Source organism: Aspergillus costaricaensis (genome assembly GCF_003184835.1).
Source record: "Aspergillus costaricaensis CBS 115574 unplaced genomic scaffold BO79scaffold_20, whole genome shotgun sequence".
In the NCBI taxonomy this organism is placed as follows: domain Eukaryota; kingdom Fungi; phylum Ascomycota; class Eurotiomycetes; order Eurotiales; family Aspergillaceae; genus Aspergillus; species Aspergillus costaricensis.
This window is the reverse complement of record NW_020291820.1, coordinates 105,818-131,703: the sequence shown is the minus strand read 5'-3', so window position 1 is coordinate 131,703 and position 25,886 is coordinate 105,818. Positions and strand designations below refer to the sequence as shown.

The 25,886-nt window shown below is 52.0% G+C and overlaps 9 protein-coding genes across 9 annotated transcripts; 5 read left to right on the top strand and 4 right to left on the bottom strand.

Moving 5' to 3' along the window:
* The first annotated feature begins 539 nt into the window (after positions 1-539).
* Positions 540-2,110, top strand: BO79DRAFT_28498 (putative intracellular protein transport protein (UsoA)). The gene is made up of 4 exons (XM_025688303.1): positions 540-1,016; positions 1,073-1,123; positions 1,174-1,369; positions 1,443-2,110. Exons 1-4 carry the CDS (start codon positions 741-743, stop codon positions 1,928-1,930), a joined length of 1,011 nt encoding a protein of 336 aa, XP_025538381.1. The 5' UTR covers positions 540-740; the 3' UTR covers positions 1,931-2,110.
* A 2,858-nt stretch (positions 2,111-4,968) lies between these two features.
* On the top strand, positions 4,969-8,454 carry BO79DRAFT_238402 (isoleucine--tRNA ligase ILS1). The gene is made up of 2 exons (XM_025684810.1): positions 4,969-5,473; positions 5,534-8,454. Exons 1-2 carry the CDS (start codon positions 5,045-5,047, stop codon positions 8,336-8,338), a joined length of 3,234 nt encoding a protein of 1,077 aa, XP_025538380.1. The 5' UTR covers positions 4,969-5,044; the 3' UTR covers positions 8,339-8,454.
* A 132-nt stretch (positions 8,455-8,586) lies between these two features.
* BO79DRAFT_256148 (uncharacterized protein) lies at positions 8,587-8,892 on the bottom strand (the record flags this gene model as incomplete). Its single annotated transcript, XM_025686178.1, has 3 exons — positions 8,587-8,607; positions 8,673-8,768; positions 8,827-8,892. 3 exons carry the CDS (start codon positions 8,890-8,892, stop codon positions 8,587-8,589), a joined length of 183 nt encoding a protein of 60 aa, XP_025538379.1.
* Positions 8,893-9,345: 453 nt separating this feature from the next.
* On the top strand, positions 9,346-12,839 carry BO79DRAFT_175129 (Sfi1 family protein; the record flags this gene model as incomplete). The annotated part of the gene is made up of 2 exons (XM_025679779.1): positions 9,346-9,409; positions 9,501-12,839. The coding sequence occupies 2 exons, from the start codon at positions 9,346-9,348 to the stop codon at positions 12,743-12,745; spliced, it is 3,309 nt and encodes a 1,102-aa protein (XP_025538378.1). The 3' UTR covers positions 12,746-12,839.
* A 111-nt stretch (positions 12,840-12,950) lies between these two features.
* On the bottom strand, positions 12,951-14,345 carry BO79DRAFT_256146 (phosphotransferase family protein; the record flags this gene model as incomplete). The annotated part of the gene is made up of 1 exon (XM_025686177.1): positions 12,951-14,345. The coding sequence occupies one exon, from the start codon at positions 14,343-14,345 to the stop codon at positions 12,951-12,953; it is 1,395 nt and encodes a 464-aa protein (XP_025538377.1).
* A 511-nt stretch (positions 14,346-14,856) lies between these two features.
* On the top strand, positions 14,857-19,555 carry BO79DRAFT_246096 (WD repeat protein; the record flags this gene model as incomplete). The annotated part of the gene is made up of 8 exons (XM_025685525.1): positions 14,857-14,879; positions 15,151-15,295; positions 15,388-15,576; positions 15,646-17,916; positions 17,964-18,407; positions 18,455-18,701; positions 18,749-18,999; positions 19,049-19,555. The coding sequence occupies 8 exons, from the start codon at positions 14,857-14,859 to the stop codon at positions 19,553-19,555; spliced, it is 4,077 nt and encodes a 1,358-aa protein (XP_025538376.1).
* A 213-nt stretch (positions 19,556-19,768) lies between these two features.
* On the bottom strand, positions 19,769-20,677 carry BO79DRAFT_218748 (uncharacterized protein; the record flags this gene model as incomplete). Its single annotated transcript, XM_025683425.1, has 1 exon — positions 19,769-20,677. The coding sequence occupies one exon, from the start codon at positions 20,675-20,677 to the stop codon at positions 19,769-19,771; it is 909 nt and encodes a 302-aa protein (XP_025538375.1).
* Positions 20,678-21,431: 754 nt separating this feature from the next.
* On the bottom strand, positions 21,432-22,022 carry ccpA (the record flags this gene model as incomplete). Its single annotated transcript, XM_025683424.1, has 2 exons — positions 21,432-21,959; positions 22,008-22,022. 2 exons carry the CDS (start codon positions 22,020-22,022, stop codon positions 21,432-21,434), a joined length of 543 nt encoding a protein of 180 aa, XP_025538374.1.
* Positions 22,023-23,414: 1,392 nt separating this feature from the next.
* Positions 23,415-25,639, top strand: BO79DRAFT_238399 (putative phenol 2-monooxygenase; the record flags this gene model as incomplete). Its single annotated transcript, XM_025684809.1, has 6 exons — positions 23,415-23,458; positions 23,496-23,709; positions 23,762-24,219; positions 24,272-24,306; positions 24,358-24,587; positions 24,650-25,639. The coding sequence occupies 6 exons, from the start codon at positions 23,415-23,417 to the stop codon at positions 25,619-25,621; spliced, it is 1,953 nt and encodes a 650-aa protein (XP_025538373.1). The 3' UTR covers positions 25,622-25,639.
* Between the last annotated feature and the right edge of the window lie 247 nt (positions 25,640-25,886).

Sequence of the window (25,886 nt, the reverse complement as noted above, 5' to 3'; positions counted from 1 at the left end):
AAGCGCTGGGACACCCATGATTGCTAGTAGAATTTGACAAAGAGTGTATGAAGATGTTTGTACAGATTATACGGAGTAGATCTATCGATTTAAGCCAGGTTCGCTGATGCGCTGCATCGGCTATCTCAACGTCTCCGAGTCTGCAGGAATGACCCGTAAATGATTACTTCCGTAGAAGGGTATAGGGTGTAGGGGAAAGGGAAACTCGCGATCCCACACTGTGGGAATGACTAGGAGTAAAAGACTGACCCTCTCGAGAGGTGAGGGGGAATGATGAAGGCGTGGAAGTCTCTGCGATCGCAATGGCCGGTCGACTTGCCCGACCATGAAATCCGAGATCTCGGCGCTTCTTTTGTCGCGGTTCCGGCAGAACTTCCCCTTCTAGACACTAGACTCAAAGCAGCAAAGTACGTAGTCAGCGGGCCCCCCAAACACCTGACCAATGACCAGTCGGGACACAGCAGTACAGCATTGTTGGCTCTAATTCTTTTTGGAGTTAGGTATCGTTGCGGCTTATTTGGCTACTACTAACTCCATACTGCGGACTACTGGCACTATCCCGTGTGCTCTCATCATAATCACCACCACCCATTGCTGCCGCTGCAGCTTCGGAGAGAACAACTCAGCTGGCTGATCCACTCGCTTCTCTCCTCTCTCCCCACACCTCCGTAAATTCAATGCCTATAACTTGCTACGCCCCCGGCCGGCGGTGACCATGAAATTACGAGCTACCAGTTGCGATGTTCCGAATCCTCGAGTCGCAGGCGCCGGCCAAACAAACGGCCACCGACACAATTAATACTCTGACTGGTCGGCTTCAGAGTGCAACTTTACTAGAAGATCGACGGGCAGCTATACAAGGATTGAGAAGCTTTGCAAAGTCCTTTCCTGCCTCCGTTGCTTCGGGCGCACTACGCCCGTTGATCAACAGCCTCAAAGATGATCGTGAAGATGTGGATACGTTGAAGGTGGTCTTGGAGACCTTGTTGATGTTGTTTACCCCGGACGAGAATAGTGTTGGTGGCCTCTTCAGCCGAGTTTGTCGCATCCCCTGCTGACATGCGCTGTCTAGCCCGAAGCTTCAGACGAAATCGCTCTTTGGCTGTCCGATGAATTTACGCAGGTTTGTACATGTTACTGGCCGAGACATGCACTTGCTGACCGGGCAAAAAGCGTCAAGACAATATTACTGCGCTCCTTGACCTCCTGGATACTCGTGACTTTTACTCTCGCTTGTATGCCCTGCAGTTGATGTTCCAGATCTCGAGCGCACGGCCAGAAAGAACACAAGAATGTATCCTGACGGCGCCGTTGGGTATACCGAGGCTGGTCAGTGCTCTGGGAGATGCTAGAGAGCCGGTGCGCAATGGTATGTTGAGCTCCCCCCTCAGCGCGGAAGCGCGGTGTGCAACTGTTGCTAATTACGACTGTGCATCGAATAGAAGCTTTAATTCTCCTGATCGCTCTTACTCCGGCCTCCGAAGAGTTCCAAAAGCTCGTCGCATTCGAAAACGCGTTTGACCTTATCTTCTCCTTGATAGAAGCTGAAGGTGCTTTGACTCACGGATCGGAAGTGGTTGAAGACTGCCTTTCCTTACTCGCGAACCTTCTGAGGCTCAACATCTCCAACCAGTCATATTTTCGGGAGACGGGCTGTGTCAAGAGGCTAGCAAAGCTCCTCGCGGATGTCAACCAGGACCAGGACTCGGAAGAGCCCACCCCACAATGGGCTCTCGCACATCGAGATAAGAACCTTTGGGGACTTTTGGTTATCGTCCAGCTGTTTTTAATCAAAGGAGGGGTCAACACTCCTGCCAACCAGACAGCGTTCTGGAACAATGGTGTCATGGAACAAGTCCTAAACACCGCTTTCGGTCAAAGATTCAATGTCAATGTGACATCTAAGGTAGGAGACACTAATCGCCTATAAAGTTGATGCTAATTGTGCTAGGCTCTTGCGACATGCGCCGACTTAATACGTAGCAATAAGCCCTTGCAGGAGCGTTTTGGAGACGTTGAGGTCATTTGGGGCTCGAGTCCTACTCCGAATGCTGTCAATGGGGATTCGACACATCAAGAACTCCAGCGGATCAATGTTATCGAAGCGTTGCTGAAATTGACTCTCGAGCCCGCTCCATTGTCGCTTCTTGATGCACGACTTGCCGCTTGCGAATGTATCAAGGCATTCTTCGCAAACCACACCGGGATCCGTGTCCACGTGCTAGGAAGAGCGATCCAAGGCCATATTAGCGGAGAAGACCAGATCCCCAATATCCTGACTGTCCTGTTGATGCCGCCAGAAGCTCGGGGAAATGCCGACCCCTACCAAACCTGGATGGCATCTGTCTTGATGTACCAACTGCTGTTCGAGAACGCTGAAGCCAAATCAATCGCCATGGGTGTGACTGAGGGGGATGCTGAACAGGGTGAAGAAGTCGTTACCTGCATCCAGACGATAGTAGGCAACTTGATCACCGGTATTCAAAGAAGTGATGATGAAAGAATCACCCTTGGATATTTGATGCTGCTCTGTGGTTGGCTCTTCGAAGAACCGGATGCCGTGAATGACTTGTTGGGTGAGGGAAGCAGCATACAGACCTTGCTGCAAGAAATCAAGCACCGCGGAGCCACTTACGTACTTGTTCCGGGTCTTTGCACCATTCTACTCGGAATCATATACGAATTTTCCTCAAAGGACTCGCCCATACCGCGGAAGACTCTGCATAAGTTGTTGATCGAGCAGCTAGGACGAGAACAATACATTGACCGGATCACCCGGTTCAGAGAGGATCCTCTGGTACGTGACTTTGAGGTCCTACCACAGACTGTGGGGGCACAATACGACGGTGGCCTTCCGGAAATCTACTTCGACAGGACCTTTGTTGAATTTCTCAAAGACAATTTCAGCCGCTTGCTACGTGCGATTGACCGTGAACCCGAGATCGAGATCTCAGTGATCACCAATGGCGTTGAAAGAGGAGTTTCTCGCGAACTTGTGGACTCGCTTCGGGCAGAACTAGAAGAAAAGGGCGCTTTGTCACAGAAGCTGGAGTCGGATCTGCTTGCTCTGCAATCCAAGCTCGATCACGAGCAGGCTGAACACCGAAAGACGAGAGACGCTACCATATTAGAGTCTTCTAAACTGCAGCAGATCTGTGAATCATTGAAGCGGAGTCATGAACAAGAACTGAATGTCTTAAAGGAGCAGCAGAAGCACGCTCAAAATGTGCTCTTGAAACAGCATGGCGAACAGTTACGAGCCATTGATCGACAGCTGAAGGAAACATCTGCAGACCATGAGAGGAGAAGTCTCCAAGTAAAAAAGCATCATGAAGCCGAGGTGGCTGACCTGCAGAAAAAGATTCGTTCACTCGAATCTGATCTCAATCGTGGCAAGGAGCAATCCTCTGCTGAGATTGCTGACCTGAAGACTACTATCCAGATCTTGAAGTCGGAGGCGGAAAAGATAAAGGGACAGCATGTGGCGGAAGTTCTGGAACTTAACACCACAATTCAGAATCTTCAGTCAGCACTCGATACTGTTAAGGGACACCATGAGGCCAAGCTCTCTGAGTTGAACACCACAATCCAGAAGTTGCAGTCAGAGCTTGAGACAGGCAGAGGACAGCATACTAGCGAAGTCTCTGGTCTGAACAAGACAATCGAGGAGCTCAAGTCGCAGATGGATGCCAGTCAAGAGAAACATGAGTCTGAGGTCTCCGACCTCAACAAGACAATCCAGAAGTTACAGTCGGAGCTCGATGCCAGCAACGGACAGAGTGCAGCAGAGGTTTCTGATCTGAAGAAGACAATCGAGACGCTGCAGTCGGAGCTTGACGCCAGCAGTGGCCAGAGCGCGGCAGAGGTTTCTGATCTGAAGAAGACGATTGAGACGCTGCAGTCGGAGATTGATTCCAGCAACGGACAGAATGCTACTGAGGTGTCCGATTTGAAGAAGACGATCGAGAGCCTTCAAGCCGAGCTGGAGGCTGGCAAAGGAAAGCAGGCAACTGAAGTAACCAGCTTCCAAGAAACCATCAAGACGCTTAAGTCTGAAATGGACGCCGCCAAAAAGCAGCATGAGACCGAGGTTGCGGAGCTCAAGTCCGCGTCCAAGGCCTTACAATCGGAACTGGACACTGCTAAGGAGAAGGCTACGAAAGAACTACAGTCTACACGCGATGAACTGTCCTCTAAGTGCACTGCCTCGGAGAAGCGAGCCGAGAAGGCTGAAAGTGAGGTAAAAAAGGCTGAGGAGGCAGCACGCAAGGCTACCCAAGCGCTTGAAGAGGCCCGGAAACAGCTCGAGAAGGCCGAGGCGGAGGCCAAGGAGAAGGAGGAAGCTCGCAAGGCGGCACAGTCTGAGCTTGAGGATTTGCTGATCGTGTTCGGAGATCTGGAGGCGAAGAGAAATGAGGACAAGGTAAGTCCACTGGCCCTAACCCAATGACTATGCAGATGACTCATACTGTTCCATAGCAACGTTTGAAGGATCTCGGTCAAGAAGTGTCCGAAGCTGAAGATGATGAGGAGGAGGAAGAGGACGAGGATGAGGACGAGGAGGAAGCCTAATGGAAATACCAATATTGGTGGCCCTTGCATGAGGCGCAGGGCGTAGGGCGTAGCAGCCATGAGTTGCGACAGCCCTGAATTGCATTCCAATGACAAAGAAAGCATGAGTGAGTCAGAGCCATGGGAGGTTAGTCCCAATTTGTACATCAAAGATGGGATTCAGCCTTGTGACTAGCGTAGTAGCCATTGTACAGTGTACCTGAGCCAAAAACTATTCCATATTTAGAGATATTTATGAATCCGCATTGGAAAGAGGGACAGTCACACCGGCTGATGTCGGCGGTAGGCGAAGCGGGCGCTGATTGGCCAGCGGAGACAAAAAATGGTGCGCGGGGTGAGTCAAAACGATTCTGCCGCTTGTGCGCAACCTTCAATCGGGCTTTAAATCTACCCCGCGGATCCCTCGCTGGAAGATCGCAAGTCGACAGATTTCCTCCCTGTCACCTCCTCTCCCCTTCCCCGCTCGCCCGTCATGTCCATTGATTTTCCCCGCGAGGAGGAGGCCATCCTCCAGAGGTGGAGGGAGATCAACGCCTTCCGCAGGCAGGTTGAGCTATCCGAAGGTCGTAAACCATACACCTTCTACGATGGCCCTCCATTCGCTACCGGTCTGCCTCACTATGGTCACTTGTTGGCCTCGACCATCAAGGATATCATTCCCCGTTATTGGTCTATGAAGGGTCACTATGTCGAGCGTCGCTTTGGCTGGGACACCCATGGTGTGCCCATCGAGTACGAGATCGACAAGAAGCTGGGCATGTCGGGTCTCGAGGCCGTCGAGAAAATTGGTATTGAGAAGTACAACGAGGAGTGCAGAGCCATTGTCATGAGATTTGCTTCGGAATGGCGTCAAACTATCGAGCGACTGGGTCGTTGGATCGACTTTGACAATGACTACAAGGTAGACAGGCCCATCATCTTATACCCCTCGGTCTCTACATATGCTGACCATGCACTATAGACCATGAACGTGAGCTTCATGGAATCAGTGTGGTGGGTCTTCAAGCAGCTGTTCGACAAGGACCTTGTCTACAGAGGCTACCGCGTCATGCCTTACTCGACCGCCCTCAACACCCCTCTCAGTAACTTCGAGGCTCAACAAAACTACAAGGATGTGCAAGACCCTGCCGTCGTCGTCACATTCCCCCTCGTCCACGAGCCCGAGACTTCCCTTCTTGCATGGACAACCACCCCATGGACCCTGCCCTCGAACATTGCCCTCGCAGTCAACCCCACCTTCGAATACATCAAGATCCTCGACGAGGCATCTGGAAAGCACTACATCCTGCTCGAGTCTCTGCTCCGGACGCTGTACAAGGACCCCAAGAAGGCCAAGTTCAAGATCGTCGACCGCTTTAAGGGTGCTACCATGAAGGACTGGAAGTACCAGCCCCTCTTCGATTACTTCTACGAAGAGTTCAAGGAGCACGGTTTCCGGGTCCTTAACGCCGAGTACGTTACTGCTGAGGACGGTACCGGTATCGTCCACCAGGCTCCCGCCTTTGGTGAGGACGATTACAGAGTTGGCATGGAGAACGGCGTCATCAGTGAGAGCCGTCTTCCCCCTAACCCTGTTGACGAAAAGGGTTGCTACACAGCCGAAGTGAAGGACTTCGAGGGCCAACACGTCAAGGCTGCCGACAGGGGCATCATCAAGCACCTGAAGGCTGCTGGACGCCTGGTTGTCGACAGCCAGATTACTCACAGCTACCCCTTCTGCTGGCGTTCCGACACTCCCTTGATCTACCGGGCCGTGCCGGCTTGGTTCGTCAAGATCGGCCCTATCATCCCTCAGATGCTCCAGGGCATTGACGACTCCCACTGGGTGCCGAGCTTCGTCAAGGAGAGACGCTTCTCCAGCTGGATCCAGAATGCTCGCGACTGGAACATCTCGAGAAACCGTTTCTGGGGTACTCCTCTGCCCTTGTGGGTGAGCGATGACTTCAAGGAGGTTGTCGCCGTCGGTAGTGCCGAGGAACTCAAGCAGCTTAGTGGTTACGAGGGTGAACTCACCGACCTGCACCGCGACAAGGTCGACAAGATCACCATCCCCAGCAAGCAGGGCAAGGGCGTCCTTCGCCGTGTTAGCGAGGTGTTTGATTGCTGGTTTGAGTCTGGCAGCATGCCTTATGCATCCCAGCACTATCCCTTTGAGAACAAGGAACAGTTCGAGAACAGCTTCCCCGGTGACTTCATCGCGGAGGGTCTTGACCAGACTCGTGGTTGGTTCTACACCCTGACTGTGCTTGGTACCCACCTCTTTGGCAAGCTTCCTTTCAAGAACTGTGTCGTCAACGGCATTGTTCTCGCAGAGGATGGAAAGAAGATGTCCAAGAGACTTAAGAACTACCCTGATCCCTCCCTCGTCATGGAGCGTTACGGTTCTGATGCTCTTCGCCTCTACTTGATCAACTCTCCAGTTGTGCGCGCTGAGCCCCTTCGGTTCAAGGAGTCGGGCGTCAAGGAGATTGTCGCCAAGGTTCTTCTTCCCCTCTGGAACAGCTACAAGTTCTTCGAGGGTCAAGCCGCTCTGTTCAAGAAGACCCAGGGCTTCGATTACACCTTTGATCCTAAGGCGGAGGCTACTAACACCAACGTCATGGACCGCTGGATCCTGGCCAGTTGCCAGAGTCTTCTCAAGTTCGTCAACGAGGAGATGGCCGGATACCGTCTGTACACTGTCGTTCCTCGCCTGCTTGAGTTGATCGACAACACCACCAACTGGTACATTCGTTTCAACCGCAGACGTCTCAAGGGTGAGAACGGTGTCGATGATACCCAGCATGCCCTGAACACCCTCTTCGAGGTCCTGTACACCCTGGTCCGGGGCCTGGCTCCCTTCACTCCTTTCCTTACCGACACCATCTACCTGAAGCTTCTCCCTCACATCCCCGAGGCGCTCCGTAGCGAGGACAGCCGCAGTGTCCACTTCCTTCCCTTCCCCGAGGTTCGGGAAGAGCTTTTCGATGAGGTTGTCGAGAGGCGCGTGGCCCGGATGCAGAAGGTCATTGATATGGCTCGTATCTCCCGTGAACGTCGGAACATTGGTCTGAAGACGCCGCTGAAGACTCTCGTTGTCATCCACCAGGACCAGCAGTACCTGGACGATGTGAAGTCCCTGCAGGGATACATCCTCGAGGAGCTGAACGTTCTTGAGCTTGTCCTGTCCTCGGACGAGGAGAAGTACAACGTCCAGTACAGTGTGACCGCCGACTGGCCTACGTTGGGCAAGAAGCTGAAGAAGGAGGTCCAGAAGGTCAAGAAGGCCTTGCCCTCTCTGACCAGCGAGGACGTGAAGAAGTTCGTCGCCGACAAGAAGATGCTTGTGGACGGCATTGAGCTTGTTGAAGGTGATCTGGTCGTGAAGCGTGGAATGAAGGAGGACAGCGCGTCCGCCAACATGGAACCCAACACGGATAGCGACTTGCTGACCATCCTGGACGCTAACCTGTACCCCGAGTTGGCCGAGCAAGGGTTGGGCCGTGAGATCATCAACCGTTTGCAGCGTCTTCGTAAGAAGGCGGGTCTTGTCCCCACTGATGATGTGAAGATGGAGTATGCCGTCCTGTCGGATCCCGAGGATGTGGGCATCAACAAGGCGTTTGAGACGCAAGCCAAGGCCATCGAAAAGGTTGTGCGCAGACCGCTCGACCGCTACGAGCTTGTGGACGGCAAGGTGCCCAGCGGAGAGGAGCCGGGAATGATCATCCAAGAAGAGCAAGAAGTACAAAAGGCCACTTTCCTGTTGCGTCTGCTCAAGTTGTAGAGGTTTGATCAATTCACACAGATAAGATGTTGATAGCTTAGACCATACAATTCCCGCTAGTTACGATGTTTTGACATTTCTTCTTGTTTAGTTGATGGATGAATAAAATTACACACGTTCATGATGATAAGTTTTTACATATACCTGTAGAGACCTTTCCTATACAGACACCGCCATACATGCTAGTAGAAGCCAAACAGCCCAATGCGCCTAAACCATATAGTTCTCCTGCAACCCATCATCCACCATTAAACTTTCTTCGAGGCCGCCTGTCAAGCGTGAATTAGCCATGTTACAGATGAAGTCATCCCGGAGATGCGGGTTTCCTTCCTACCAGAAAGCAGTCCTTGAGCTTCATGAACTCCTTGGCGCACATGTCCTTTTGCACGGCATTGTAGTCCGCAACGACGCATTTGCCATACGCAGCGGCCTGAAAGCCCGTCTGTCAGCTGGATCGAGCAGATTCGGTGATTCATATCATATCATACCTCGACCGAGCACTTCGAGGCAGCCTTTGCAAACTTCTCAATGGGTCTTGTCTTTGTGGACGGCATCTTGCTCAGTGTCTTTGCCACACAGAGAGTTAAAGACTTATGTACTATCTAGAGGTGATTGATTGTTCTTCTATCCAAAGCGTGACTGTTGGACCAGCTCCCGTTTACATAATCTCATCACATGACCCAGCACATTCCCATCGCCGGCGCGACACGAAAAGCAAAAGCAAAGCAAAAACAACTTGGCTTTTTGACTGATAAAAAGTCAATGCCTTGTCGCCCGGCCGTGCCATTGGGTCCCACCGGTCCATTTGGGGATCTCTCTTGCGGTCTAACTTGACTTTAGCTTGACTTTGCGGCCTGGAGCATTGTGGGCCTCTGACAACCCACCTAGCAACACCACCCCCGACCGTGTCCGTGTGTGTGTGTGCCTGTTCCGCGATGCTTAATGATTCCCTGTTCCGTCTCTATGAGCCATATGCGAAAAACGCGCCTTAGTTCGCGGACAGTTCGATGCCTCCCGTTCCCCTTCAGCGAAGACCTTTGTCCCATGAAGACCCGGCGCTCACCGATGAAGGTATGCTCTGTCGCATTTATTAGCCCCCTCCACACTTCTTCATAGTCTTGTTTACCTTTGCGAAATGCTGATTGCTTATTGTTCAACATAGATGTCGGCCTCCTCTACCAGGTCATTACCCGTGCGGAGAGGGATCCAGAAGTCGAGCGACTCCCGTACCGTGTGCTATTCAAGGCCTACGACGAGGTTATTGCCGAACATGGCGTCGACGCGGATCCAGGCTATGCCTGTATGCGCTTCTTGCTCAAAATGGGAAGCAAACATGTCGTAGGAGAGTCGCTCTTCGACAAATTCGAAAACCTCCTCGAACGGATGGGCATTGTCATTGAATTCGGCGGCGAGGATGATACCTACGATGAGACGTACCCGGACAGTGTACCCTCCATCGAAAGCAGGCCTAGGCGAAGGATACGCGACACCCGGGAGGACTCAACGCAGCCACAGCCACAAAAACAACTACAGACACCTCTGCGAAGGCGGGCGTCCTTCAATTCCATGTACGATGTTGGCGACGATCCCACTCAGAGAAGCTTCATCAACCGCCCAAGCTCACGGTCGTCCATGTCGCGAATACAAGTCGGGAAGCCTGAGTATCCGTTCACAAAGCCGTCGCCGTCTCCGAAGCATGCGCGGGTCTCTCCAGAAGCGGAGTCCCCCGACAGAACTCAATTGATGGCACAGTTTATCGACGTGGGTCGCCGGCTCATGAGTCGGATGGACTTTCTGGCTGCGCAATCCTCGTCTGCTCAGCCGCCGCCGGCTGACGAGAAGCCTCTTCCCAATGGACTCTATGCCCGGTCTGCCGTCGACCGCGATCGCTCAGAGAGAATAGCGGAAGCCTCACGAGCCCGGCGCTCGAAAACATCCTCAAATGGCTCCGATGAAGAGGGAGAGCAATCATCTTCAGTGTCCTCTAGTGACGATAGCATCAGTCCCCTTGAACGGCCTGAGATGCCGCCGGAAATGCTATATAGGCCATCGCTTTCGGATCTGCTGCGAGATGCATCGACTTTCAATATGTACCGCCAACGGGCCATCAACCGTCGACTTCTCACGCAGTGGGTTAAGAGGGCGATACAGGCCAGACAGAGCCACCATAATATGGAGATGGTCGCCGTAAATCGAGACCGAAACACCTTGCTTCGACAGGCGTTTCAAACGTGGCATACCATCATCCGCGACAGACGGCAGGAAGAGCGAACGGAGAGATTCTTCAAGCATCTGGAAGAGCGCGCGGGACGGGCTCGGGATCTCTTTCTCCTCACCAAGGCGTTCTCTCACTGGGCGCAACTGACTGCAGAGGAACTTGCTCGGACATCTGCAGCTCGGCGACATATCCTTAGCGTCAAGTACTTCCATGCATGGCGTGAGATCACCGCAGTCAATGAGATGAAAGCCCAGCGCTTCGCTTTGCGAAAACCTTTTGCTGCCTGGCTAAAAAGGACCAGAGAGGTCAAACAGGCGGAAGAGAAGGCGGTTGTTATCAGTAGGGAGAAGTCGAAACATACATTCTATTGGCAGTGGTTCTGGAGCTTCTGCGAACAGCGTGCCCCTCAGTGGTACGACTATTGCCTCAAGAGACGCTCTCTGTTGTACTGGTTGCGCAAGTTTCGAACCAACAGGGAGTGCATTCATGAAATTGATGTTCGGAACAAGCATTATGCTGTGGGATCGGTAATGCAACTTTGGCATGAAAGGACTCAAGGTGTCATTGCGAGGGAGCAACAAGTAGCATTGATGGAGCGCCGCAAGGTTCTGGAGGAGAAGCTGATAGAATGGAGGGCTCAAGCTCATTTAGCCCCGGTCGCTAACCATGTTACAAAAATGGTGGACACACATATCCTTCAAGCGGCGTACTCGCAGTGGGTGCATCGCGCTCAAATGCTGAAGCAGGCACGGGAGATGGATCGGCAACGGATTATACGCAATGCGTGGACAACGTGGAATGACCAGCTTCGCTGTCAGGCTCTCTATGCTCGAATTGAGGAACGTATCAAGCTCGAAGCGATGTACAAATGGATTTTAGCGGAGAGATACCGTCTCATGCAGCGCATTAGGGAGCAGCGCATCAAGCGGGAAGTTTTCTCGGTCTTTGTGACTAACGTTCGGAGGACTTATGCCGAATTGCTTGACCGTGCGGAGGTATTTGAGGAGCAACGAAACGAAGACTTGCTCCGAACCAAGCTGGAACGCTGGCGGGATCAGCTATCGTTGCAACGCGAGAGGGAGATGGTTGCCTCCGAGTTCTACGCTCCACGCTTAGCGCAGGAATCGCTTGTGGCCTGGCGTTCCAAATATCAGCATGTGGTCAAGATAGAGGGATGGGCTAATACCGCCAGATACTACTTCCTGGCTACCAAGTTCACCAAGAAATGGCGCGTCGCGACAGTTGAATCTGCCAAAAAACGTCGCCAACAAGCGTATATCCAGACACGGAGGAAGATCAAGATCAATCTGGCATCGAAAGCTCTATCTCATTGGCACTCCAGGTCCTTACATATGGCAGGTCTGGAGCAGCAAGCCCTGCAATTCTCACGGCAACACTGCTTGGCAATGGCGTCCGAGCTTGTACCTCGATGGCAAGAGAAAACCTTCAATCGCCTCCAGGACTGCGATGCGGCCGATGATCATTATGCGCGCCAAATTGTTGGCGAACAATTGACGCGCTGGGTCGAGGCCTTGCTTGTGTATCAGCGCCAGGAGCAACAAGCAAATAACATGAATCGGGAGCATGTCCTTGGCCAGGCCAATATCCAATTGCGGAAGCTCAGCTTCCGTGTCTTCCAGGTCAAGAGCTTCTCCGAGACCGCCGAGGCGATGAAGGAACGAAACCTAAGGAAGCACTGTCGAAGCATGTTCCGTAGCTGGCTGGAGAAAGCACGCGTGAAGTCCGAGTCGCGGGACTTACCAGGGCCTCTGATAAGTCCGACGAGAAACTATGATGGAGCGACCTTCGAAGCCGAGCCGAACCGACGCATTTTCGATCCTTGGTATCAAACCACGACTCCCTTTAAGACCAACGACCTAGCTGTGGCCGCGAACAGCCAAATTCAATTGGCTTCGACTACGCCGCTGGCGACACCCAACTTCCTCACCTCGCCGTCCAAACGAGCCGCCAGAGCGCGGGCCATGGCGCAGGTTTCCACTACTCCTGCGACGCCCTCTTACACTCCATTTGCCAGTCGACTTTTGCGCGTCGGTACTGTTCTGCCTCGAACCGACTCGACTAGACGCCGTACTGGACGAGCGAGCGCACTGGGCACTAGCGTCCGGTTCGTGGATGAAGAACCGGGGTCTCCTTCCGATGGCAGAAGATCATCCGGTCGACGGACGTGAAACCCTTCCGGGTTATACTTGTATAGGACTTTATGTACATTTTGTTCTGGTTCCCTTTGTCTATTTTGGGGTTTTGGATGGTGCAGCTTTTTGGGGCGAAGGTTATGATAGATACCCTTTTTGCATGGCCGGTATTGTGCGGATTAGCTATTGTCAGCTTGGATAATTGAACAATATACACCTCATGTTGGTGAAACACCTGAAATCATAGTTCAAGTAACATATCAATCGGATAATGATCATCAAACTCATCTTCACCCCTATCACACCGACCCAACTTACCTCTCACCAGCTCATCCATCTCCCGCCGCTGTTCCTCACTCAACAGCCGTACACGATCCTGCAAAGACCCCAAATCCCCATAAAACCGCCGCCCAACAAACTCCCAATAAATCTCATCAAACACAGAACTATACCTCGCGGCAAGAAACACCCAAAATAGCCCATTGTCCAAGGACTCGCCCATCCTCGAAGCCAAACGTTGGGATTCAGAAAGAAGCCCCTGCCCCATTAACTCGTCTTCACACTCACGCAATACTTCCAAAAACACATTGAACCGGGGAATATACCGATCCAGGAATTGATGCAAATCCCCCTCCCAGTCTTCCGGACTCTGGAGTAAAAGCCACCAGGGCGCTACGTATGTGAATTCAGCTGGGGCAGCGTAGGTGAATTCCCAGTCGATGACAGCTGAGACGCGAGAGGTAGTGAGATCTATGAGGACGTTTGAGGGACGGAAGTCGTCGCAGTAGAGACGGAAGGGGCCATGGGGGTTAGTGAGGTGGAGGTTCTTCGTTAGGTTTAGGAATAGGTAGCGAGCGATTAGTTTTCGCTGGAATTCTTCTTCGTTGGTGATGGAGGGTTTTTGTTGTTGTAGACGAAGGTGGAGGAGATGCTGTGTGGCTAGGGAGTGGAGGTAATCTGTGGATGAAGTGAAGGTGTGAGAGGGAGGTGGGAAGACTTCTAGTGGTAGGTTTGCAGAGGCCATTAGTTCGTTCATGTTGGAGGTGAGAGGTCGTTTGGTGATTTTGAAGCAATCATGCTCTGTTTCTTCGAGTGCGCCGATGGAATTGAACTCTAGTTTGGAGAGCTCGAGGACTAGGATGGCCATTTCGCGGTATGCGTGCTTCAAGCTGTGATTGCTTATTTGCGGGTTTAGGACTGGTCGTCCTTCAACAGAATGGTCCTTCAGGAGCTGCGATAGTGGTACACCTTCGATGAATGACATGATTATGTAGGGACCTGCCCAGCAGATCCCCGAGGCGTATACTTCGGGGATGGGGATCGAGGTGGTCTTGCGGAGGTAGTTCATTGTGGCGACTTCATTTTGGGATTTTTCTCGGCGGAGAATGGCTCTTCCTAGAGCGGCAAAACGGATGATGATATCTGGTTCTTCTTTGCTGTTGCTGTATCTTACTCGATAGCAGATGTTGAATGCTCCGCTTTTCCAGTGGCATGCAGAGATGGGTTTGCCGCTGGCTGGTCGGTGTTTGTGGGCAAGGTGCATTGATAGGAGCTCTGGCTGCCGGCTGGTCCAGAGACGGAGCCAGGCTGTGGCTTTTTGTTCTTGTTTTCTTTCTGCGATGGGATCGAAGTCCATGGTTGGTTGGTGGTTGGGGTTAGGGTTGTAGGGGGTTGAGGTGTGAAGCAGTTGCAGAGTAGATAGACCGCTTTTGCAAACGTAAGCGGTGGCTACAAGCAATTTTAGAAGCAAAAAAGAAAAGCGAAGGTATAAATCTGGGAGTATGACTGGAATTATACTATCCAGCAAGAGGCAGATCTTCACGTCCGTGTACGGAAAATAAAGTACTATAGTGAAGTAGTATATTCAGTCCCTTAGGTGATAATATATCCTCACCCCGCTCTACTATTATCAGAGCACAGCCCTGCAACTGATAAGTGGAAGTCCTTTGCAGCGGTAGCTTTATCAACAACTAATCACAGTCACATTTGATTACTACTTGGTCACAAAGATCCCTGCTTACTTTGCAGCAGTCTGGATCCCCGCAAGCCTAATTAGCGAGGTTAATTTAAATAGGTATGATCCCCGGGGATAACATGTCCCTGAAAGAGCTGATTGGACTAGATGGGGATATTGCTTAAGAGCTACAATGTGGCAAAGCACCATATCATTGTATGTCTTCTTAAAGCCAGAGTCAGTCAAAGTAAATGAGGACCGAGGCTATCCGAACAAGCAGTTGGGGTTGATGACGATGAATGAATGAGTCTGGGCGGTGTGGATCACGGGGCCGACGATCGGGGATGCTCTTCTTGCATCTTCGAGGTGAGCTGTCCCCTCCACCCGCATACAGCTCTATACTTGCGTCTTTCTTGCAAACCCCGTCACATTGCGCAGCTGTCAACTAAGTTTTTGCTCCTATAACTGCGCACTGGCAATGGTGTAGCGCCATTGTGAGCGCATCCCCGCGCATCCAACGCATTCTACCTCTCACACAACCACCCGCCTCCATGCGAGCGGTACTGCCGGGGAGGCCCCCAACGAAGCTCCAGGCTTACAGCACCGCGCTGTGGGATGGACTTCGTGTTGTGGTAAGCTCTCTGCATGAAGCTCTTCAGCTTCCCCGGTGTTCTATAAGCGTGGATGTCGCTGATTTAGCGCTTTCTGCGCACTCTCTCCGCAGGCATACATATCCGGCCATGCACTAGTTATCCTCGGCGGTCCGCACAAGCTCCTACAAACCATCTATGTCGACGATACCGACGCCCTGGAGGCTGTCACCATAGATGAGCTCTCCGGAAAGATCGCCGTATGCGGTGGACCCGATGTGTTTATCTACCAACCGTATGGCATCCAGCATGAAACCTTGAAGGTCCGTGGTCAATGAGATGGAAAGATACAAGCTATACGAGAAGTGCATGCTGATGGATCTATGGGGTAGTGGTCTCTAGTCCAAACCTTTCGCAGCGAAGACGACAATGAGACTATTCGTACCCTGTCATGGGGCTCCTCCGAGGAGCTGCTTCTCGGCAACTCTCACCTCACTCTCTGGTTCTTGAACGATACCCCGCGCCAAGTTTGGAAGCAGAAGCTGGCTTCTCCCGTTAAATTCGCGCGCTTCTCCCCCGATGCAACTCTCCTCGTCACCACTGGACATTACGACCGCATGGCCAAAGTATGGCGCCGACTCGCATTCGGGACGGACATTCGTTTCGAGGTGTCATATCTTCCCCACCCTACAGTCATTACTGGGATACATTGGCGAAGACCGTACCATCGAGAGCAGTCTATGGACAATGTATTCTACACCGTATGCGCCGACAATAAGATTCGGGTGTGGGCGACCGTGGATCACCATGCGCCGACCGCCTTGCAACTATGGGCGCAAATTGATATGGCCGCTTCTGTTCAGCCAAGACATGCGACCGACAAGAGCGATCCGACCCGACGATATGGCTTCATTGTGGACAGTCGGGACTTTTGCATGGCTACTGAGCGAGCCGTGCAGAGAAGTACGGGGAACAAGGATAATCACACTCTGGAACATATCATCGAAGTCGCGAATAAGAGCCCCGAAGTCTGTGTCGTGATTGATGGTCAAGGGCACATGTCAGCCTGGGCCCTGGAAGATGTTGGGTCCAAGGTCAAATCTGAAATGCACATGTTCAATATTCTACACGTGGAAGGCCTGGACTTCGCGTTCATGCCCGGTGTCTCTCCGGAAGAAGACTATGCCCAGCTGCATGCATTCCAGGGTGCAGAACCAGGCGACTCCATCAGCATTCTAGTGCATCACTTTGACGGCCGGATTGAGTGGTTCGATTCCCCGGTAGATGTGCTTTTTGATCCTGCTCCGCGCAAGAACCGGGTGTCTATGAAGGCGTCATGGACCGGTCACAATGGCCCCATAAAGAAGATCGTTCGTAATGCCATTGGCCACACGCTTGCCTCGCGTACGGATGATAACAAGGCGTTGATCTGGAGGCAAAAGCAGCGAGAGAGTGGTACGGCGCTTCTTCGACAGAGCGAGCTGTTCTCTGACGAACATATACATCGCAGTTGCGTGCTAGAAGACGGCGACTTTCTGGTCAATCTCCATCACAACGGAATCTCCTTCTGGGATATCCGCCCATTTCATGCCAAGAAGCTGGCAGCCACAACTTTTGAATTATCAAGCAAGCCGCTGTGTGTCTTACCTATACCTACAGCAGAGCAGAATGGGGTTGTCTACGTAGCAACTATTGGCGCGAGCATGGACGGAATTGCTTGGGAGTTTCGAATGCCGACCTCTAAGCAAACCAACGGAACAGCGGATGGGACTCAATGCCAGCTGCGGAAGTTCTGTACGTTCCATCTGGGACTGGATGAGGATATGGCTTACATCTTGCCTGTCGACCCAGCCGGCCGCAAAGCCGAGATGCCAGGCTTCTTTGACCTCTTTTCGCCAGATATTGCACTTTCATATACCAAGACTGGCATTGTCCGCACCTGGACGGCCAAGATTGACAAAGAGAAGAGCCGCGTTGAATGGCTCTTGACTTCGACCGTAGAGACAGGCATCAAGAACCCGTCGCTTGCGAGCGGGAGCTCCATCAAGAAAGCAGCGCTTGTGGATGAAGACCGCACGCATCTGACGATATGGGATATGAATGATGCGCAGCTAGAGTATGAAGAACATTTCTCACAAGGCGACATCATCCGTGATTTGGATTGGACGTCAACACCAGACATGCAGTCTATCCTAGCGGTTGGGTTTCCCCACAAAGTCATTCTGTTGTCCCAGCTGCGATATGACTACCTTGACTCGCGCCCGTCGTGGACACAGATCCGCGAAATCTGGATCCGCGACCTTACTCCTCATCCTATCGGAGATTCATGCTGGCTTAGCAATGGCTGTCTCGCCATTGGAGCCGGAAATCAACTCTTCGTGTATGGGAACGAAATTGAAAGTTCCGATCATCTGATATCTCAGTTACGTATACCAGCTCGCGGATCTTCTACCGTCGATCTCTTCGAGGTTGTGAGCCGGCTGAATGGACCGCTGCCCGTTTTTCACCCGCAATTCCTGGCGCAGTGCATTCTGAGCGGCAAAAACAACCTGGTACATGCGGTCTTGCTAAAACTTCATTGCATACTCAAGTTCTACACGGAAGGTGATGACATTGACGGCTTCCTGGACATGCCCTTGGAAAGCTTTTACATTGAACATGATGTAAGCACCTATATGATAGCCACACAATTCCGCAGCTAACCTATTAGATCCCCCAACGAGCCACCTCCAAAGGCATAGATTCCTCATATGACGATCTCAACATGGATGAAGAGTCGACCGTAGTGGATGAGGATACGGCCCTGGTGCTCAACGAGAACCTGGCGCGGTTTACCCTGCCCCAGCTTTCCAGCCAAGAGCAATTCCGCTTGGTGGACACGATTGAGTGTGTTGCAACTGTGGAGAAGCATCGCCGCTCAATGGATGACAATGCTGCGCGATACCTCCTCTTCTTCCGTCAGCATATGCTACGCAGGTCCCAAGGAGTGGCAAACAAAGACACGGTATCCTGGCGAGAAATTGTCTGGGCATTCCATAGCGGCAGTCAGGACATCTTAGTGGACCTTGCATCAAGACAATTTGGTGGCAAGATGACATGGAAAGCGGCCAGAGAGAGTGGGATGTTCATGTGGCTGTCGAATCCTACTGCTGTGGTAAGATTCACCTCTGGGTAGTGATCGGATTGTGCTAACAGTGTCAGCGGGCGCAACTGGAAGTTGTTGCTCGGAACGAGTATACTAAATCGGAAGAGAAGAACCCCATCGACTGTTCCTTGTACTATATCGCCCTGAGGAAGAAAAACGTCCTTCAGGGTCTCTGGCGGATGGCGCATTGGCATCGTGAACAAGGTGCAACACAACGACTGCTTGCCAATAACTTCCAGGAAGAGCGCTGGAAAACGTCGGCATTGAAGAACGCATATGCTCTGCTTGGAAAGCGAAGATTTGGTGCGTAGTATAGAACTGAATCTGGAATTTCGACTAATGCGGTATAGAATATGCTGCCACCTTCTTCCTTCTTGCGGACCATTTGCGCGACGCCGCTTTTGTGTGTCTCAACCAGGTCGGCGATCTCCAGCTTGCCATCGCCATCACGCGTGCCTACGAGGGAGATGACGGTCCAGTGTTGAAGGAGATTCTGGAAGAAAGAGTGCTGCCTGAGGCTGCCACTGATGGAAACCGGTGGATGGCATCGTGGGCTTTCTGGATGTTGGGCCGCCGTGGAATGGCAGTCCGATCGCTGATTGTAAGTGTTGCAGTTGCTATGGGATACTGGAAACTAACATTATGTCTAGTCCCCGGTTGAGTCACTTATCCCCGAGACCCCAGCGTCTCCAGGCAGCCCAGGGATGATACCCTTGCAAGCCAAGTCGTATCTTTCCAACGACCCTGCATTGGTTGTCCTGTACAAGCAACTCCGTGAGAAGACACTACAGACGCTGAAAGGAGCATCTAAAGTATCCGCGCAGTCCGAGTGGAGTTTTGTCATTCGCAATGCTCGTCTGTACGACCGCATGGGATGCGATCTCCTGGCCCTAGATCTGGTACGCCACTGGGAGTTCCTGGGAGGACCTCCTTCACCACAACCAGCCAAGGAGGGGCCACTCGATTTGCATGATGGTGTAGACTATCGCAAGATGCTGCGCCGACGAAGCAGTCTGGTCGTTGCGGACCTGCCGATCCGCGAGAGCTTGCAACAGAGTATCCAAGCTGCGGCAGCACCGAAACCGAAACCGAAGCCACCTCCAACGACATTCCAAGAGCCAGACGCCAACTCGTTGCTTGACAGCTTTGGTTTTTAGTCTGGCTGTAGCTAGTTTTGAACGATTTATTGTATCATTATTGGGTACCAAGTGTTCGGTGTGCATACATCGACTGCTACTTGATATTTCCTGGCATCTCGTCAAGGTTTTAGCATGTATATCGTTCAATTCATTCTGTAATTGCTAATAACAATCACCCAAGCATGAGAGACATTTTATCATAAGACATGATCGCATCCGAAACAAACCCCATCAGTAAATCGAGAACCTCCCCCTCTTCCTCCGAGGCATCAACCTCCACGACACCGTCTGGTTCAGCGGAGCATGCACCAAAGAACTAAACGTGCTGTTGACTCCCGTGCTGTTACTCATCGCAGCATGCAACGAAGAGCCAGACAACGTGCTATTCCCTGCACTTGTGGTCCCATTCGCTCCCGCTCCAGACGTAGCGCTGACCATACCCCCATGCATAACACTTCCCACTTTATCTTCATCCCCCTCTTCCTCTTTATTATCCTGCTGCTGCTGCGCAGTTTCACCATCCCCACCTTCAACCTGATCGACACCATGAACATCATCCCCAGAAGGAGAAGCAGAAGCATCCGCACACTCCAACAACACCCACACATTCCCATTCCCATTCCCAACCCCACCCCCTCCACCCCGAGAAGCCCTCCCCCTCACAACCGGATACTTCGGACGAGGACGAGGATAATGATGTCCAGCACACTCACTCCCCACCCACCGACCAAACTCCCCCGCATGGACACTTTGCGCCAGGAACGGCTCATCCACACACCCGGGCTGTTCATGCATGGTCACGTTGCAATGTTGGGGTATTCCCCCTCCTTCTTCGATATCCTTGTTGGTATCCTCTCCATTAGGAGCAGGCGATACGAATTGCTCGATTTGCGTGTCGAAGGATACATGCGTGGATGTTATGGGGATTGGGTGACATGTTCCTTCGTGGAGTTGGACGGGGATGTGTTGGTGGGCGCGGGGGGATAAGAGAGCTGCTGGCGGTACTGGTGGTCGTGATGATGGGGGACAGGTATTGTGGAAGACAGGGTGGATGTTGGCGATGGTGGAGGCGGCGGTTGCTGTTGATGATAGGGTTAGGGATAGGGATAGGAGGGAGATGGTGGTGAGGTGGTGGCGCATTGTTGGGGTTGGGTTCCTTGTTCGGTATTAGGGTTCTTTTAGTAGGAGTGAGTAGAAGATCAAGTAGATATTTGGATTCAAGGATGAGTTCAATTGGATTGAATTGAATTGAAGCTGAATGATGATAGTGATGATGATGATAGTACTCATCAGTTGATTCGAGCCATCTACATCCTTATATACTACTATCCTTCCCCTCTGGCAACTTCTACCAGCCGCTGATTTACACGTCTACACATGTCTACGCGAAGAATATAGTTGCTAAGAATGAATGAGTATGCATGTAAATAGGAAAGAGTAGTTGGCGTCGGGAGTGGCTAGCATTCAGCATTCCTGGGCGTGGGTGTGAATATGTCAATTGCCAATTGTGGATGGCTGGATACTGTATCCGCATTCCTGAGAGGGTTTAACTGCTTGTGATTGGGTGTTTGGGGGTGATCTACGGATCTGCGCTGGATGTAGTCTAGTTCATTGGTAACAGGGAATTATTGTTTGTTGTTGTGCTACTATGGTTACATGCTTCGCTTAGAATTGAGTTGTATAGGAGGACTCCGTAGTCAGCGGTGGAAGATTATGCTCTAGGTAAAATTATTAATGTATTCAGTCTTACTGTATACAAAGTTTCAGAGTTTAATCTGGTAGATTAACATTATTATTTTCTAGACTACATTGGTTATAACCCAGTAAGTCATGGCAACCTCCGCTTCAACCCGTACATGTCCAACACATGGCTATCGCTCACATTTTGACCCGTCTACAGACCGAGGCCAAGTCCGCCGAGGATGTTGCCGCCGCCATTGTCCTGGGTATCGTCGGGGTCGTTGGCGAGGTCTTCGGCAGGGTTGTGCGATTCCACCTTCTTCAGGTCATCCTTGTTACCGTCACCCCCATCACACAGCAGCCGGACGTAGACGTATTTGTCGAACGGGTCATCTGGGATGCACCCACTCTCGGCATCCTCCTGTCCGGGGTAGAAAGGAACCACTGCATTGGGCACGCCAATGCACTGGTCATTGGCATAGACACCCAGACCATGGCAACGCTCAGAGGTATCCTTGGTGACGTCTTGGAGGCTCACCGAGTAAGCATCGATTGACAGGCTGTGCGAGATCTTGGCCTTTTCGCAAGTATCTTCGGTGGCGTAGGTGGTTTCGGCATCTCCAATAAGCTTGTCATTGGGGGGAGCGCCAGGGTCGCAATCTTCGTGGGACTTCACTGTGACTTGTGCCACGCCGTAGCCGTAAACGGCTGGGGTCAGGCAGAGGGCCGAGGCGACGAGGAGCTGGACTAATTAACAGATGTTTTGAGTATACGGATGAGTGATACTAACGCTGGAGAAATGCATGGCGAAGATCAAGCGATTTGGTAGATGCCAGAGGTTGCGGATGACGGGATGCAGAATGAGAACAATTGCTCCCAGAGGATCAAGCCATCATTTATATCACGGGCGAAGAAGGATCCACGACTCCTGGGACTGTTACTTTCTGATTTTCCTTGATGTTCATTGTTTTGGAATGCAATGGGAGTTCGTGGGCGCGTCGGAATGGATCGTCCACAACACGAAGGGTAGGTTCAGTCTGCCTGGGGCCCCGGCGGACTAAACGGTGCGGAGAAAGCTTCCATACATGGCCCTCTAGCCTTGGTTTTTTTGTGGAACATAAAATGCCTACATAGCCTGGATCGTAGCTTGCGCTGTCCAGGAGGTCTGGGAAGGGATGGCAAGGACTGTACGGCACGCAGGGGTGGATGCCGATTCTCCTACCATCCCCATATCTGTCAACCCTGTCGGTGTCTTGGCCACGTCAGAATCAGCTTACCTCAGATCCGGAGATACTAGGAGGAAGAGATGCTCAGAAGGGCTCAAGATAGATATAATCATACTTTGCCCTAAGTCAAATACTCGTCCTCGCGACCAGGAGTCTTCAACCCTCCCTAGCTGCAACCCGTCACCTTAATACCGTAAAGGCCACACTGATACAGGAGACATCACCTATTTTGATGCAGGTAAACGCGAAGTAGGGATGGTAGTATCGGCGGCGCATGGCTGGCGGCCTGACACAGCGCGGGGTTGCGACGCGACTGTAGGACCGGACATCGCCTACTGTGTAGTTGCACCAACGCCACAGACGCTAGTTTCTCGGTGGTCGGAAGGAAAGCAAGCTGTAGTAAGCGATGACCTGGTCGACTGGTCTGATCGCTGATCGAAATTCCAAGTAGCCCATACACAGCTGTGACTGGAGTGACAGTCCCGGCTCTTCCGGGAATCCGTCAGAATTAAGACCAAGGCCTCAAAGCTCTCCAGCAGATTGCCAAGGGAGTAGCTCTTCTTCGTCGCTGCTTAACAGACTTGGCTTTTGACAGCAATATCCTTCTCAGGCAGCATCTCCGGATCCATGACACAAAGGGCTTGTATGTGTGATGCGTCGAGTTATCGCCTCTGTCGGCCAGATTCACCCCGTTGTGAGGCTTAATTGCAATGGTCCGAGCTAGCTGAATCGTGCTGCCTATTGGAGCTCACACATAAACGTTCCGAGCTGCGTGGTGGAGGTAAGACGGCAGAGTCAAAGGCCCCATTGGCCGTGTCGACTAGCATGTAGGAGTGATAGTCCGACCGGGATGTTGCATGCTGCAGTCTCACTGTAGTATAAAGGGCAGATAGCTGTCATCTCCAACTTGAAAATGTCGACACACTCAAATCATTCCGACTATCCTCGTTTCGCTTCTATCGTCACCCATCATGACCGTCTCAACTGAATCTACAACCGACGTGCAAGTCTTCCCGTCCGTCTCTCGGCCGCTACTGCTGACCCAGACACAGCCTCATCATCGGTGCGGGTCCATCGGGTCTAGCTGTTGCTTACTGGATGGCGCAGTATGGCATTAACGCTCGCATCATCGACAAGCGTAGCACGAAAATATTTCGAGGCCACGCAGATGGCCTGAGGGGCCGAACGCTCGAACTACTTGACAGTATGGGGATTGCCCAAAGGATCCTGCAAGAAGGATACCACGCAGCAGGTCTGAAGTATTGGGTAAGAGGCACAGTTAACGTCGGTGGGAGTGGTCACTAATCATGAATACTAGAGACCGGACGGAAAAGGGGGTTTGAAGCGCGCTGGACAACTGCGAAGCACAATCTGGAAATCCTCGCCGCATCGCATGGCCTTATTGTCCCAAGGCCGCATCGAACGGTTTTTCCTTGATGTTATCTGCGATTCGTCCAGTATCGACGTTGAAAGAGGCGTTATGGGAGAGTCACTGACCTATGATGAGAGCCTTGAGAATGATCCCCAGGCATACCCCATCACGATCAAGCTGAGGACTCTAAGTGAGGAAGAAGCAACCCCAATCCCTAACCCGGGTACTACACCCTACCGCCCAGCCCGGGATGACCTGGAGGACCTGGCCCCAAAACGCAAGCACGATGTTGGGACAATCGAGACGGTTCGGGCCAAGTATCTCATTGGCTGTGATGGGGCGCACAGCTGGACGAGGAAACAATTGAACATCCCTTTCGAGGGATCCCACACAGATCATATATGGTAAACTATTACACCATTTCGTGATCGACTGTAGCTGACATGCATGCCTTAGGGGAGTTATGGATGTGGTCCCAATAACGGATTTCCGTAAGTTCAACACCTGGTATGGAACGAAAGACCTCTAACGTCGAACCACAGCGGACATCCGCTGGCCGTCTTCAATTGACAGTCCGCACGGGCATCTGCTTGTCATCACGAGAGAAAACAATGTGGTGCGCTTCTATGTCCCTTTGCAAGAGGAAGACGAGATATCGCCTTCTTTCGATCGGTCGACGGTGACTCTGGACATGCTCCGGGAAAGAGTGAAGAGCATCATGTCTCCCTTCTCTTTCGACTTCAAGATCTGTCACTGGTGGGCTGCCTATCAGGTACACTCTGACTCCCGCTTTCACGACCGATCCCTTGGTGATGGCTGGTTAATAAGCTCTAGGTCGGTCGGAGACTCGCGCCCGCCGTCAACAAAGGACGTATGTATCTTGTCGGGGATGCCGTCCATACTCACAGCCCTAAGATTGGGTTGGGAATGAACATGAGCATTCAAGACGGCTTCAACCTCGGTTGGAAACTGGCGCTGGTCGTGAAGGAGATGGCGCCTCCTTCGATCCTCGGTACCTACAAGTCAGAACGTCATCAGCTCGCCAAGATGCTCCTTGAGTTCGACCAGAAATGGGCTGCGTTCTTCCTGAAGCAGAAGAAAAAGCAGGATCAGCTTGAACTCGAGGGTCTTCCGGAAGCTAACCCAGAAGACATCCAGGCCATGCAAGATGTTTTTCGCGAAAATGAGATGTTCGCCGAGGGCCATGTATCGTTTTACAAGGCGAGCCTCATAGTAGACAAGGACAGTACACCAGTGGCCAAGCACCTGACAGCAGGAGAAAGGTTTCCCCAGGCACTTATTTGCAAGCAAGCAGATGGTCAGCCATGGTGGACTTCACGTCTCCTTAACAGCGATGGCCGTTTTCGGGTTCTGCTTCTGGTCGGAGACTGCCGGCTGGAAGACCAGAAGAGTCGTATATTGGCTCTCAATGAGGGTTTGTCGGCGCTTCAGAAACGCTTCACGCCCCCCAAGCAAAAGCTCGACTCTGTCATCGAGGTCAAGGCAATCCACAGTGCTCCGCTGGATGATGTTGAACTGAGCGACTTCCCCCCAGTTCTGCACCAGTTCGATGAGACCACTGGCTGGGACTACACCAAGGTCTGGAGTGACAGTGAGTGCTTCTGGGATGAACAGTGCAAAGGCAACGCATATGAGATCTGGGGGGTGGACAGATCAAGGGGTGCCATGGTGGCTTTACGGCCCGATCAGTACATTGGATGGATTGGAGAGCTCGACGACGTGGCCGGCGTGACCAAATACTTTGAAGGGTTCCTTCGCGAGCCTCGGCCGGAAGCGGTGCTGTAGCCTTCAGAATTGATGTGGAGTAATCCAGATAGATTGTCTACTTATTTTACTAGTAGAAGTTAGCCGAAGTCCTGCAGTTACATAGTTAAGTGAAAAGGGTGATCTAGAAATTAGGTAGATAACTTGCCTCTTGCCTTATCACTTGTCAAAGTAATGGAATGTGATTCATGTGGGGGATGTCGGCTGAGATCCGAGCGCATGTTTCTGAGCTGCTCTTATCGCTTGGTCGGAGTTGCAGTGGGTCGCTGTCAATGGCAAGGCGCGC